The 15,454-nt window shown below is 42.5% G+C and overlaps 1 protein-coding gene across 4 annotated transcripts in view; it reads right to left on the bottom strand.

Annotated features, from left to right (window-relative positions):
• Positions 1-15,454, bottom strand: part of KCNQ4 (potassium voltage-gated channel subfamily Q member 4) — a 274,261-nt gene that overhangs the window by 88,988 nt on the left and 169,819 nt on the right. For all 4 annotated transcript variants that reach the window (XM_077296060.1, XM_077296059.1, XM_077296057.1 and 1 more), the window contains exon 2: positions 11,007-11,097. In XM_077296060.1, coding sequence (XP_077152175.1) covers positions 11,007-11,097 — 91 coding nt within the window. The remainder of the gene's footprint in view (positions 1-11,006; positions 11,098-15,454) is intronic.

Raw genomic sequence — 15,454 nt, forward strand, 5'->3', positions numbered from 1 at the left:
GTTGAGGCCAAGTGACCCGGTTCATCAAATACTCGATGAAACGTCTCCAAAAATGGAGTCAGCTGAATGACAACGGGATCATCCCGCTCCCAAAGAGGATTCACCCAATAAACGCCACCTTGGCCCGATCTGTAGGGTATTGCAGAGGAAGGAGCTCGAAATGAAGACGGTATTGATTAAGAAATCCCTGACATATTTTGGGATCTCCATTAAAACGAGGAGGTTTGGCCAAATGCGGAGAAGGATGAGGAGCAGGAGCTGGTGTAGGAGCAGATGCGGCTGACTGTAAAGAAAGAAGTCGGCTGTCGACAGATGCCATATAACCCGGGATATGGGACTGGGTATCACGCTGCTGTGCCAGTTCTTGTTGCAAACTGGCCAGCTGAGAGGCATTCCCCGGATCAGAGGACTGGACAGCAGAGAGACGGAGTCCATAGATTTCATAAAGGACATCATCTGGGTCTGATTCTCCCACAGGAAAACAAGTTCTTTCTGAGCAGACGCAGCTCCAGCGGGATCCATGGCCTTTGCGTACTATAAGAACCCGAGAAGTGGACCCTCTGGGTGGCAGCTTCAGAGCCCCTGAAGACGAGCGGACCAGATAGTGCCACCCCTGTACAGGGAGTGTTTGGGACAGGCCCAAGGAGGGTGAAGTCACAACTGCCAGAGCCAAAGAGGCGACTGTGAGCTGGACCAAAGAAGAACAGAAGACGGGAGAGAGACGGGGCCACTGAGGTGACCAGAACGGCGGACACACAGGATGGACAGGGGCAGCAAAGACAAAGTACTGACCGGTATGGCGAAGACACGATTGACGGGGAACGACAGGAACGCAGGATTGGCAAGGATGGCAGGAACACAGGACTGGCAGGGACGGCAGGAACACAGGACTGGCAGGGACGGCAGGAACACAGGACTGGCAGGGATGGCAGGAAACGCAGGATTGGCAGGAACACAGGACTGGCAGGGACGGCAGGAAACACAGGATTGGCAGGGACGGCAGGAACACAGGATTGGCAGGGACGGCAGGAATACAGGACTGGCAGGGACGGCAGGAACACAGGACTGGCAGGGACAGCAGGAACACAGGACTGGCAGGGACGGCAGGAACACAGGACTGGCAGGGACGGCAGGAACACAGGACTGGCAGGGACGGCAGGAAATGCAGGATTAGCAGGAACACAGGACTGGCAGGGATGGCAGGAAATGCAGGATTGGCAGTGACGGCAGGAAAACAGGATTGGCAGGGACGGCAGGAATCACAGGATAGGCAGGGGCGGCAGGAATCACAGGATAGGCAGGGACGGCTGGAACATAGAACTGGCAGGGACCAAGGGCTGAAAAGAATGACAACGACAATTAGTAACGAGTCAAGTCAGAGTCAAAGCGTGAGGAGCAGAGGCTGGAGCCAAAGAACCTAAAGAGACGCCAGCAAGAAGCCAGCGAACGCAATAGACGTAAAAGCGTCTTACCTGGACAGATGCAGGGAAGAAGTACTCGACGGCGCTGCCATATTGGGGGCGAAGCCACCGGCACGACCTCCCAGAAGCCACAGCGGCGAAAGGAGCGCGTCTGCGCATGGGCGGACCGCAGAAAGGACGAGCGCCCGAGAACCGAGACGGAGGAGAAGGAGCAGGAGAAGCGAGAAGGAGTGTCGGGAGCGCGCCGACCGGACAGGTAAGTATTACGCGCGTAACAAAATGGCAACAATGCAGACGAGCTGAAGGCTGCTATCAAAGCAGTGGGCTTCCATAACACCTCAGCAGTGCCACAGGCTGATCACCTCCATGCCATGCCGCATTGATGCAGTAATTGATGCAAAAGGAGCCCCTACAAAGTAGTGAGTGCATTTTCTGAATATACATTTCAGTAGGCCTACATTTCGGATCTTAAAATCATTTTTCAAGCTGGTGTTATAAAGTATTCTAATTTACTGAGATAATGACTTTTGGGTTTTCATTGACTGTAAGCCATAATCATCAACATTAACAGAAATAAACACTTGAAATACAGTAGATCACTCTGTTTGTAATGACTGTATATACGAGTTTCACTTTTTTGTATTGAAGAACTGAAATAAATTAACTTTTTGATGATATTCTAATTTTGTGAGAAACACCTATATGTACCCATCTACCCAAGAGTCATTTGATATACTGAAAATTAATGACACAGAAGCCACATATGGCACGTAAATGCCTTTGCATGTGTGTCCTAGCTATTAGCAGCTGCATGTACAACTGTATACTAGTGGCAAAGGCGAGGTCATCGCATTACTTGAATTTAGTAACTGGGTCAAGACCAGATTAATGAAAGCTAACACCAGAGTAAGTCATATCAATTGGTCATTTCTTAAATAAGCTTGTTTTGTTTTTTGCTTTAATGCTTATCTTTTCCAAACAATTCTAGAATGTTGTAAGCAGGCATACATAAGCTCACTTTTAGATTGTCTCACTTGACTTGTTAGGCCAAAGTAACTTGACAAACATTGGTTCTAGCTATAAAACATTAAGAAATATTTACAGGACACAGGTTTAGGAACTAAAACTAAAACAATTTGTTCCTGTGCTTGTAATCTAATACCGTATATCAATCCAAAAGCAAACTTCCATTATATAATCATTAACTGTGAATTATATTATGTCTTCTTGATCGTACCGCTGTACAATCTGAGACACTACATACCATTCCTCGCAATCCCCTTTCGTCAGATCCCTCTAACCTCTTTGCAGCCTATATAGATTTCTTTTGTATCTAAACAATAACTATTTGGCTCAGACACTCAACTGGAATGTCCCTTTGTAATTTTCTTTCGTTATTATAGTTTTAGAAGCTATTTGCAATTTACGAATACCTTATCTCAGCACAATCTCGTGCAGCTTTTTAACGTAATTGTAGTTTGCAAAAACTATGTTCCCGAGAGTTTTCACCAAACTCAGGTTTGTGGAACAGAAATACTTTTTTTCCAGTCTGAAGGTTGAAGCTGCAAGAACCTGATGAAGATAACACATTAGGTGTTAAAATTTATTTCTGTTACATGTGAATGTTTATAGGTAAATAAAGGGTTTATTGTGGATATGGTCCGTGCTGCTGAATGACTGAAGGTCCAAACTTGTTTCACATAAAGGATGATGGTTTAATCAACGAGTTTCAAAGTCTAAATGACTTCTTCATCAGGAAAATACCACATAGATCATGTGAATGTTTGCCATATAAATGATCAACCTCATTTAATAATAAACAATATGAAAAGTGTCTGAATTACTCCTGTACGGTGAAAAAATGTCTTAATCCTATTGTTCATGTGTATACTGTTTTATATCTCTTAGGTAAAAGCTTTAATAAGGGTCAAAATAGCTTTGCCAGAGTGATAACATCATAAGGTCATGTCCTCCTGTCTTAACCCCAAAAATTACTATTTGTCGGAATATCAGGATAGTCTGTGTTATGACGGACAAGTAAGTGACACTGATCCCATTCTTTCAATCTATTGATCTGACAGTTCAGGGTGGGTCTGGTTTCCTAAACATCAGCAATGTGTCCAATGCTATCTCTAGCACCTTTCCACAAACAAAGACAACTGCGTTTAATCAAAGGAGAGACACAAGGACTTCTTAATTTAGACTTTGCCTCCGGAGTGAGTAGTCCTGACGTCAGCCATTTGAGACAGAGAAAAGGGGGGGCTGGAAGTAGAATATAAATTATACTACACGGGATTGTGTAGAGCAATACAGCAAAGATTAATAAAAAGAAGAACGTCAAAGAGAAAAATGCCAACTATATTGAACTGAAGGACAATACCAGACAAGCCATAACAGGGATATTCAGTTACTAAAACAAGGCCACCTTTACATCTCTCCCAAACTAGTCTTTTCTGTGAAAAAAGTTTACAAACATGTTGGCACTCAGGTCAATGAGTCTGAGGCTCAATGAGTAGGATTCAATTTTGATTCTTAGATGTGTTTAATTTACGTATACACTATCGTTATGAGATGTCAAATGATCTGCCACTGTCAACGCCACTCCTCATTCTCACTTTCAAGAGAATCTGTCAGCACGATTTTGTGATGTAGAGTAAAGACATGAGCGTAATGGCACTGTAGCTCAGAATGAATGAATAACTTTGGTAAAGAAATCAGCTTTGTGGTTCTCCTTTAATCACCATTTGAAGTTTTCTTCTTAATAGATTTCAGTGTGCAAGGCTGGACTGTAACCGGGGTCTACTTTGTGTCTGTGATCTCCCGTCATTTCAAATAGAGGAGGCAGGTGACTAAAAAGCAGGGACGGGCCAGGGAATTGCAGACAGGGGGAAGACCCCGGGTACAGTCCGGCCCCTGTACACCAAAATCTAATTTAGCAGAAAACTTCAAATGGTGATTGAAGAAGAACAACAAAGCGGATTTCTTCACCAAAAGTATTAATTAAATCAGCATTACAGAGTCATTACAGCCATGTCTTTAGGTTACAAAATTGTGCTGACACTTTCTCTTTAAGCCAGTCCCCTTCTCTGTCACGGCTGATACATAGGCAAAAAAAGCATCTGGCTTAGCTATTAAAATGACCCAGTCAGTAAGCCATTTTCATTCCCATCACCATCACTTCTCAACATCGAAGAGGAGAGGAGCTGCAGGGCATCGGTGGAGATTTGATATTGAAGAATATAAATAGTATATACTTACGGTACATTTTAAGGGGTGTTCTCAAGTTCTTAAATTGATTTGATTATTTAGCCAGCATGAAAATAAGCAAGTTTGCAACTGACTTGACTTTTTGGATCTGCTGTCATTCTCCTGTCATGACAGCATTTAGCTTTCATAGTGTGGATTCCATGGAGCTTGATCAATAGACCCTGGCCTAGAGTGTGCATGTGCATCTTCTGAAGAGATGCAATTATAAATCACCAGCCTCACAGCTTTCAGAGCAGGTTTCCTAATGGCTCTGCTGCCCCGGGCTGTGTCCTTGTTCAAATGACCAGTTATCTCTATGTGTCAATGCAGTGATAGCAATGTAGACTCCAGAACTAACCACTGATAGCTGAATATGAAACTGATAGCAGAAGTTGTATGAAAGAGCAGAACTTGTATAAAATATGAAACTGATAGCAGAACTTGTGCTGAGCTTTATAGTTCTACCAATACTACAATTCTATTATTCACCAGAGCTGTCACTTAAAGAGATCCTGCCATGTTAGAAACCAGAAAGTAAGGAGACCGAATATCTCTGAACTGCTGAAGAGACAACTTGAAAATACCCCATTAAGACAAATCTAAACATTTTTTTAGTTGAACAAATCTTTTAATAATCAACGCATAAGTTGCACTTTGCAATTTGGCTTAAATCGTCATATATGCCCTCCGTATTTCATCTGAGCCTTTCGCTCTTGTTTTAAGCATCAATAGTTATAAATGCAACGTTGGAATGGGCGGTAAGTGTATACGTCTATAATTATATATATATAAGTGGTAGAAGGGAGATATGTGTCACTGCGCATGTGTTGAGAGGGTTAAGTTGCGGGTGGGAGAGGGTCCACATTATCTCCCGGGCAGACCTGCCAGGACCTGCGTGAGGTCATGATCATGTCATCAATCACATGATGGAAATCAGAGGCTTAGATTTAAATAACCGAGCTCTGTAGGCAGTCGGTGTTCAGCTAGCCAGGACAAAGTTGTCTCCAGAGGCTTTGTGGCATGTTGGGCACAGACTGAACCTGTGCTTCTCCAGTACAAGGTGCCGCCCGCAACATACAGAGGGTGTTACAGCATTGGTATTTTCCCTTTTGATTGTTTGGACTGGTTTTAGCCAAAAAGGCTGAGTTTTGTTTCCATGAGTTGGTTTATGCTGCCTGATAATAAACCAACAACGACTTAAAGAGACGGTGTACCCAGTTTTTCCTACATCTCTGTACCCCGCAGAATTTTTGCTTTTGCTTTGGCATTTTTTTCAGAGAATATGAATGATAGCACCAAACCTTTTTCTCCACTCATGGCTAGTGGTTGGGTGAAGCCATTTTGTTGTCAAACTACTGTGTTTTCTCTTTTTAAATCACAATGACAACCTAAAACATCCAAATGACCCTGATCAAAACTTTACATACCCCATTTCTTAATACCGTATATTGCCCCCCCCTAACATCAATGACAGCTTGAAGTAAATTGTGGTAGTTGTTGATGTGGTTCTTTATTTTCTCAGATGGTAAAGCTGCCCACTCTTCTTGGCAAAAAGCCTCCAGTTCCTGTAAATTCCTGGGCTGTCTAGCATGAACTGCGCGCTTGAGATCTCCCCAGAGTGGCTCAATGATGGCTCAGGAGACTGAGATGGCCACTCCAGATAGTTCACTTTGCTCTGCTGTAGCCAATGACAGGTCATCATATATTATTTTCTTTTTGATTGTTGTCACGTTGGAACGTCCAAGTACGGCACATTCGTAGCTTCTGGTCTGACGATTGCCAATTTGCCTCCAGTATTTGAAGATAACATGCTGCATTCATCTTTCCTTCAACTTTGACCAAGTTTCCTGTGCCTTTGTAGCTCACACGTCCCCAAAGCATCAGCGATCCACCTCTGTGCTTTACAGTAGGAATGGTGTTCCTTTCATCATAGGCCTTGTTGACCTCTCTCCAAAGGTAATGTTTATAGTTGTGCCCAAAAAGTTAAATTTTGGTCTCATCACTCTAAATTACCTTGTTCCAAAAGTTTTGAGGTTTGTGTCTGTGCTGTTTGGGTATTGTAGGTGAGATACTTTGTGGCATTTGCGCAGTAATGGCTTTCTTCTGGCGACTCGACCATGCAGCCCTTTTTTCTTTAAGTGCCTCCTTATTGTGCTTCTCGAAACAGCCACACCACTAGTTTTCAAAGAGTCCAGTATTTCAGTTGATGTTATTTGTGGGTTTTTCTTTGCATCCCAAACAAGTTTCCTGGCAGTTGTGGACGAAATTTTGGTTGGTCTACCTGACCGTGGTTTTGTTTTTACAGAGCCCCTGATTTTCAATTTGTTAATCACAGTTTGAACGCTGCTGACTGGCATTATCAATTCCTTGGATATCTTTTTGTATCCCTTTCCTGTTTTATACAGTTCAACTACCTTCTCCCATAGATCCACTATCCACTTTTGCTTTCCCCATGACTCACAATCCAGAAACATCATTGGCTGGATGAAAGATACAAGAGTCTGTCTGGATCCCAGAAACTCACTCAGCTTTTATGCACACACTGATTACAAGCAAACAGGTCACAAGTGAGGATCTTACCTTTATTAGCCATTCAAACACATTTGTGTCAACTTCTGTGCATGAAATCAGGCCAAAATCACCAGGGTATGGGAACTTTTGATCAGGATCATTTGGATGTTTTGGGTTGTCGTTATGATTTAAAAGAGAAAACACAGTAGTTTGACAATAAATGGCTTCACCCAATGACTAACCATCAGTGGAGAAAAAGTTTTGGTGTTATCATTCATATTCTCTGAAAAAAGGCCAAGAAAGCAAAAATTCTGCCGGGGTATGTAAACTTTTTAGCACAACTATATATAACTATATATATACCGTATATACTCGAGTATAAGCCGACCCGAGTATAAGCCGACCCCCTAATTTTGCCACAAAAAACTGGGAAAACTTAATGACTCGATTATAAGCCTAGGGTGGGAAATGCAGCAGGTACCGGTAAATGTCAAAAGTAAAAATAGATACCAATAAAAGTAAAATTAATTGAGACATCAGTAGGTTAAGTGTTTTTGAATATCCATATTCAATCAGGAGCCCCATATAATGCTCCATAAAGTTTATGATGACCCCATAAGATTCTCCATATTAAAATATGCCCCATATAATCCTGCATAAAGGTTAATAATGGCCCCATAAGATGCTCCATAGACACATTTGCCCAATATAATAATGCACAAATGCGGATTATGACCCCATAAGATGCTCCATACAGACATTTGCTCCATATAATGCTCCACAAACGTTAATTATGGCCCCATAAGATGCTCCATAAAGATATTTGCCCCATATAGTGCTGCACAAATGTTATGGCCCCATAAGATACTCCATACAGACATTTGCCCCATATAGTGCTGCACAAACGTTGATTATGGCCCCATAAGATGCTCCATAAAGATATTTGCCCCATATAATGCTGCACAAACGTTATGGCCCCATAAGATGCTCCATACAGACATTTGCCCCATACAATGCTGCACAAACGTTGATTATGGCCCCATACCGACACTTGCCCTATATAGTGCTGCACAAACGTTATGGCCCCATAAGATGCTCCATACAGACACTTGCCCCATATAGTGCTGCACAAACGTTGATTATGACCCCATAAGATGCTCCATACAGACAATTGCCCCATATAATGGTGCACAAACGTTGATTATGGCCCCATACCGACACTTGCCCTATATAGTGCTGCACAAACGTTATGGCCCCATTTGCTGTTGCTGCGATAAAAAAAAAAAATCACATACTCACCTCTCCGTCGCTCAGGCCCCCGATACTTTCAATATTCACCTGACTTCGTTCCGGTGCCGCTCCATCTTCAGCGTCTTCTGCCTTGACGTTCAGGCAGAGGGCACGAACTAACCACGTCACCGCGCCCTGAAGATGGAGCGGTGCCCGGAACGAGGAGCAGGTGAATATAGCGCAGCGCTCCCCTCCCCGTTATACTCACCTGCTCCTGGCGCGGTGCAGTCCCTGCTTTCCCAGCGCCGCAGCTTCTTCTTGTATTGAGCGGTCACCGTTACCGCTCATTACAGTAATGAATATGCGGCTCCACCCCTATGGGAGGTGGAGCCGCATATTCATTACTGTAATGAGCGGTACCATGTGACCGCTCAGTACAGGAAGAAGCTGGGGCACCGGGGAGCCAGGGACCTGCAGGGACCGTGCCAGGAGCAGGTGAGTATTATTAGATAGCCCCCGCTCCCCCTCCCCTGCCGACCCCTGGGTATGACTCGAGTATAAGCCGAGAGGGGGACTTTCGGCTCAAAAAATGGGCTGAAAATCCCGGCTTATACTCGAGTATATACGGTATATGTGTGTGTATATATATATAATATATATATATATATATATATATATATATATATATATATATATGTATATATAGCGTTGACCCACTCACTTTAATGCAGGTATACAGAGTAAATTTTCAAGAGGCTACGGTATTTACAAAGGCTCTGCGACTTCTTCAAAAAGCTGATCCTAAGTGTTTCAGAGATGGCCTATCCTAAGTATAGGCAATGAAGACCATGATTCCGGAATTGAAAATGCTTTACATTTTCGTTTAAAGCATATTCAGTGAGCAATTAAATATTATGCCACTGTCTAATACCATTTGTGTATTGGTTTCTCATCATATTCCGCTTGGATATCTCAGGGAATGAAAGCTTGTAGTGATATTCACACACAGTGGCACAGCTTGTTACAATGTATTGCATAACTACATTGATTATCAATGGTTGCGACTACCCACTGCTCCTCCTTATGACTTCTTAGGCTATATTCACGTGTTGTGTTTTTGCTGTATTTTATTACTGTGATTTTTTGGTACAAATTTAAAGCTGCCTTTTACAGTATCGGCAAAAGCAATGAGATTTCAGAAACTTTATACACATGCTTGTTTTTATTTTCCTGATTGAATTGGAAAACTGCTGTGTTTTTTTTTTTTAAATCTACAGCATATCAATTGTTTCAGCATCATATTTTCACCCATAGAAAATACTGAAAAAGTACAAATGTGCAACAAAGCGTTTTTGCAGTATTTTTGATGCCTAAAACTAACTTTACTAAACACGAACTGTAGACAAATCAGACAAGCAATCCACACCAAAAAACACAAGGCTGGTGTCAGCACCTGGGCAAGTGTCAGGGGCCCTGAGCAGGCAGGGGGGCCCACTCGCCTTCTGGGACACCAGCACGCTATGGGGGCCCAGTGCTAGCACTCGTGAGTGCCCCCCCACTTGCTCAGGGCATCGGAACATTCAATAGCTACCTCTCCCCGTTCCTCCGCAGATGTGGCGTCTACCGACTGTGACGTTTCAGGTCAGAAGGCGCGATGACATGACTAGTGTGCGCCCTCTGCTCTGATCAGTCACAGTGCAGAGAGCCAGAAGACGACGACTCTGAGGAGTCCGAAGCAGAGCAGCGGCCAGTGAGGAGAGGATTTCATTTTTATTTTATTTTTTTATGTTTGAAGCAATATAAGGGGCCCATTCTACATGGAGCAATATATGGGGCCCATTATTCTGTATGAAGTACTATATGGGGCTCACTATAACATTTGTAGCATTATATGGGGTCCATTATTCTGCATGGAGCCATATATGGGGCTCATTATACTGTTTGGAGCATTATATGGGGTCCATTATTATGCATGAAGCAACATATTGGGCTCATTGTTCTGTATGGAGTACTATGTGGTGCTCATAATACTGTATGGAGCAATATATGGGGCACTTTATTCTGTATGGAGCACTATGTGGTGCCAAGAATACTGTATGGAGGACTATACTGTCTGGTTTCTGAGCTATTGATATAATTCGTGTAATCTAGGAAGTAAGTGAAATCTTTGGCAGTGTACTACACCAGTGTTAAAGGCACCCACTGAGACTCTTTAGTCCGGGGCCCATAAAAACCTATAGCCTGCCCACATGTAGGTTTCATGAGATTTCTATGTGCCTGTCATACAAGAGGTACAGCAAAAAATGTTGCTTAGAAATTGAATCAGTTGAGCGCCATTTACTATTGAAGCTGCTGGATGACATAAATTTGTGCGTAGACCCTGGATTATACAATGTATTGTACTTCTATGCAATGAAGAGTTTATAGAAAGCCTGGTGCTGGATGACACCACTACATGAGAGGCAACCAGGTTCTGAGTCTCAGCGAGAATCGAAGGAGTGAGAATAAATAATATGTACTGTGTGCAGAGAAACATAGGCTAAAAAGACATACACAGATACAGACACAGGAGATCAACTAATAACAAAGATCTCTCACCAGTATGAACAGGCCCTTGTTGGCTAAATTTTGAAATTCAGGAATTGTGGAGAACACAGAGAGCACCAGACAGCTGAACACCAGTATGAATCTGTAAAGAGAAGAGCGAGTGATGTTAAGCATGCAGATACAGAGAGCCAATGTAGTACATAGATCCATGTGCGACTGTCATTCACAAGAACACATACATTCTGTTTCTTCTGGTTTTCACTTTTTATATATATATTTTATATTATATATCCAAATCCAGTTTCCTGGTGCCATTGCAGTAAGTGGAAGGCTCTATGGTTAGATTTTCTGACTATTAGTTAAATATCTTAATACTATCTGATCTCATTTTATAGTGTATCGCCTTTTCATTGCACCGTTATTATCATTTGTATGGGCTGCCATACCTGTGTCACTTGCTTTGAACATTGCTACTACTCATCAATATCAATGTCAGCTCATTTGTTCTTTAAGTTCTGACTTAGAATTGACTCTAAAGACAAAGGCAAATGATCCAAAGTGTGCTAATAAATAATCTACAAGCCTGTACACAAAGATATTCCCTAAATTACACTGGCAGGTTTCTGATGTGCTTTTAAAATAATCTGACAAGTATAAAGTGCGTTACTATTATTCTAAGAAGTCAGTAATACACCACTATGGCCAATAGAGGGAGCACAGAGCTTGAGCTATGTCAAGACACGAAAACGGTAACCCCAAGTAATCATGTTACACCAGTTACGGCTCTCAACTGGTTAATCCATACACCATGAACGCACGAAAAAATTACTGAAGTTGTGTTATCATTTAGTCATAAGGAGTTGTTTCAAGATTGCCACATGCCATAAGACACACGATAAGTGTGTGATTGCTGGGGATCTAATGCTGAGACATTCACTGTTCAATAGAGGTCCAGAGACAACCCTTTCAAGTGTATTGTGGCTGCATTTATCACACGTGTTATCATTGTGGAACAACTCACACAGGAAATTAGGTAAAACACTAAAAAACTCCAACTGACCCAGTCGGCTCCTGTACAGACTAGGGATTCTGATCCCGCAGTTCCTAGCGGTTCCTACATGGACTGGAATAGCCCTAATAACAGACTAAATGACTGCAGATTGGACCTATGCTGCCTGAAAGGCATTCAGTTCTTCACATTCCTCCTAAGGAACCAGAGGGCAGAGCAAAGTGCTATTTAACTACCGAACGGAAGGAGTGCTGAGATAGAAAGGGATCCCTTAGTGATTTAAAACAAATCGCAAAATACAAAATGAAAAGATAAGGTACATACTGCTAGAGTGTATGCGGCCTACTTCCTAAACAACAAACTGAAGATAGGTGCAGAGTGAAAAGCGAAACCCTAGCTGGTCTGTCACTGACTGACATAAACAATGGCAGCATTGCTGGACATCCAAATGAGAATATCACCAGCAGGAAACACCACCAGGGGGAAAGTATATACAGTATAGCTGCACCAGAAAGGTGATTGGGTAGACAAATGAATTAATAATAATAATCTTTATTTTTATATAGCGCTAACATATTCCGCAGCGCTGCACAGTTTTGCACACATTATCATCGCTGTCCCCGATGGGGCTCACAATCTAAATTAACGAAAATGACTGTCAACCTAAAAATACTAAAGTAATGGTACCAGACAATAAACACCAGGTGTAACTGATGAGGCTAAGCGGATAGAGAGGCCGACCACAAAGCACAGACTCAAGGGCTAGAACCCAGACTAGTGATGAGCGAATATACTCGTTACTCGAAATTTCCCGAGCACGCTCGGGTGACCTCTGAGTATTTTTTAGTGCTCGGAGATTTAGTTTTCCTCACCTCAGCTGAATGATTTACATCTGTTAGCCAGCTTGATTACATGTGGGGATTCCCTAGCAACCAGGCAACCTCCACATGTACTTATGCTGGCTAACAGATGTAAATCATTCAGCTGCGGTGAGAAAAACTAAATCTCCGAGCACTAAAAAATACCCAGAGGGCCCCAGAGCATGCTCGGGAAATCTCGAGTAACGAGTATATTCGCTCATCACTAACCCAGACGCATGACAACAGCCAACAAGACACCTGCTTAGACAAATGGAATTTACACTGTAGCACAGGAATGACTACACAAAACTTGTATCATTCAGCAATACTTTTACCATACATTATAGAACGTGCGTGCCAACCAATTTTTGGTAATTATTACAATGTGACTAAAATAGTGAGGCAACAGCATGCAGTAAATAGTCTTAGCTCATTTTCACATGCATGCGTAGAGACTGCAATGACTGGACAAACCATAGGTCTTCTGACTCCAAATAACAGTCTTGGCTACGTTCACATATATGTGATGTTTTTTCATCCATGTGGCATTCATATTTTCTCATACGTTTTTTTTTTTGTTTTTTTAAACTGATGCAGGTAGACTGTCTGAACTGTGTTATATATTATACAGACTCTTAACAATTGATAAACATATAACCCAGGCCCATTCTCCTACACATAGGGTGAGCAACACTCCATTAAATGTTCAAACATACTGACCATTTGGCCATTAAACCAAATTAAATCAAGAAGTGTCTCTTATTTTTTTCATTAAAAAGATCAACTTTTATTTACAAATTTGTTAAAAGATTTACACATAACCTTAAAATAGTGCCTCCAAACCAATAACTACAATTAATTATACAGTGCCTAAAAGTAGTATTCAACCCCCTGCAGATTTAGCAGGTTTAATAAGATGCAAATAAGTTAGAGCCTTCAAACTTCAAACAAGAGCAGGATTTATTAACAGATGTATAAATCTTACAAACCAAAAAGTTTTGTTGCTCAGTTAAATTTTTATAAATTTTAAACATGAAAGTGTGGGTCAATTATTATTCAACCCCTAGGTTTAATATTTTGTGGAATAACCTTTGTTTGCAATTACAGCTAATAATCGTCTTTTATAAGACCTGATCAGGCCGGCACAGGTCTCTGGAGTTATCTTGGCCCACTCCTCCATGCAGATCTTCTCCAAGTTATCTAGGTTCTTTGGGTGTCTCATGTGGACTTTATTCTTGAGCTCCTTCCACAAGTTTTCAATTGTGTTAAGGTCAGGAGACTGACTAGGCCACTGCAACACCTTGATTTTTTGCCTCTTGAACCAGGCCTTGGTTTTCTTGGCTGTGTGCTTTGGGTCATTGACTTGTTGGAAGATGAAATGACGACCCATCTTAAGATCCTTGATGGAGGAGCGGAGGTTCTTGGCCAAAATCTCCAGGTAGGCCGTGCTATCCATCTTCCCATGGATGCGGACCAGATGGCCAGGCCCCTTGGCTGAGAAACAGCCCCACAGCATGATGCTGCCACCACCATGCTTGACTGTAGGGATGGTATTCTTGGGGTCGTATGCAGTGCCATCCAGTCTCCAAACATCACGTGTGTGGTTGGCACCAAAGATCTCGATCTTGGTCTCATCAGACCAGAGAACCTTGAACCAGTCAGTCTCAGAGTCCTCCAAGTGATCATGAGCAAACTATAGATGAGCCTTGACATGACGCTTTGAAAGTAAAGGCACCTTACGGGCTCGTCTGGAACGGAGACCATCGCGGTGGAGTACGTTACTTATGGTATTGACTGAAACCAATGTCCCCACTGCCATGAGATCTTCCCGGAGCTCCTTCCTTGTTGTCCTTGGGTTAGCCTTGACTCTTCGGACAAGCCTGGCCTCGGCACGGGAGGAAACTTTCAAAGGCTGTCCAGGCCGTGGAAGGCTAACAGTAGTTCCATAAGCCTTCCACTTCCGGATGATGCTCCCAACAGTGGAGACAGGTAGGCCCAACTCCTTGGAAAGGGTTTTGTACCCCTTGCCAGCCTTGTGACCCTCCACGATCTTGTCTCTGATGGCCTTGGAATGCTCCTTTGTCTTTCCCATGTTGACCATGTTTGAGTGCTGTTCACAAGTTTGGGGAGGGTCTTAAATAGTCAGAAAAGGCTGGAAAAAGAGATAATTAATCCAAACATGTGAAGCTCATTGTTCTTTGTGCCTGAACTACTTCTTAATACTTTCGGGGAACCAAACAGAATTCTGGTGGGTTGAGGGGTTGAATAATAAATGACCCTCTGAAAAGACTTTTCACAATTTAAAAAAAAAATAAACAAAGAAATAACATTCTTTTTTGCTGCAGTGCATTTCACACTTCCAGGCTGATCTACAGTCCAAATGTCACAATGCCAAGTTAATTCCAAATGTGTAAACCTGCTAAATCTGCAGGGGGTTGAATACTACTTGTAGGCACTGTAGGTCAGCTTAACCATATGCACATCAAAACAGGGAAAAAGATTGGGACCAAAAAACCTCTTATACTTCTCCTATTCATAAGGAGCAAAGTATCAGGGAGACCTCAAGAAATACTGAAGCCGGGACTCAGCTGCATAGAAATACATGTAGCCGCATGCTCCGGTCCCGAGTA

Source organism: Ranitomeya variabilis, chromosome 3 (genome assembly GCF_051348905.1).
Source record: "Ranitomeya variabilis isolate aRanVar5 chromosome 3, aRanVar5.hap1, whole genome shotgun sequence".
Taxonomy (NCBI): domain Eukaryota; kingdom Metazoa; phylum Chordata; class Amphibia; order Anura; family Dendrobatidae; genus Ranitomeya; species Ranitomeya variabilis.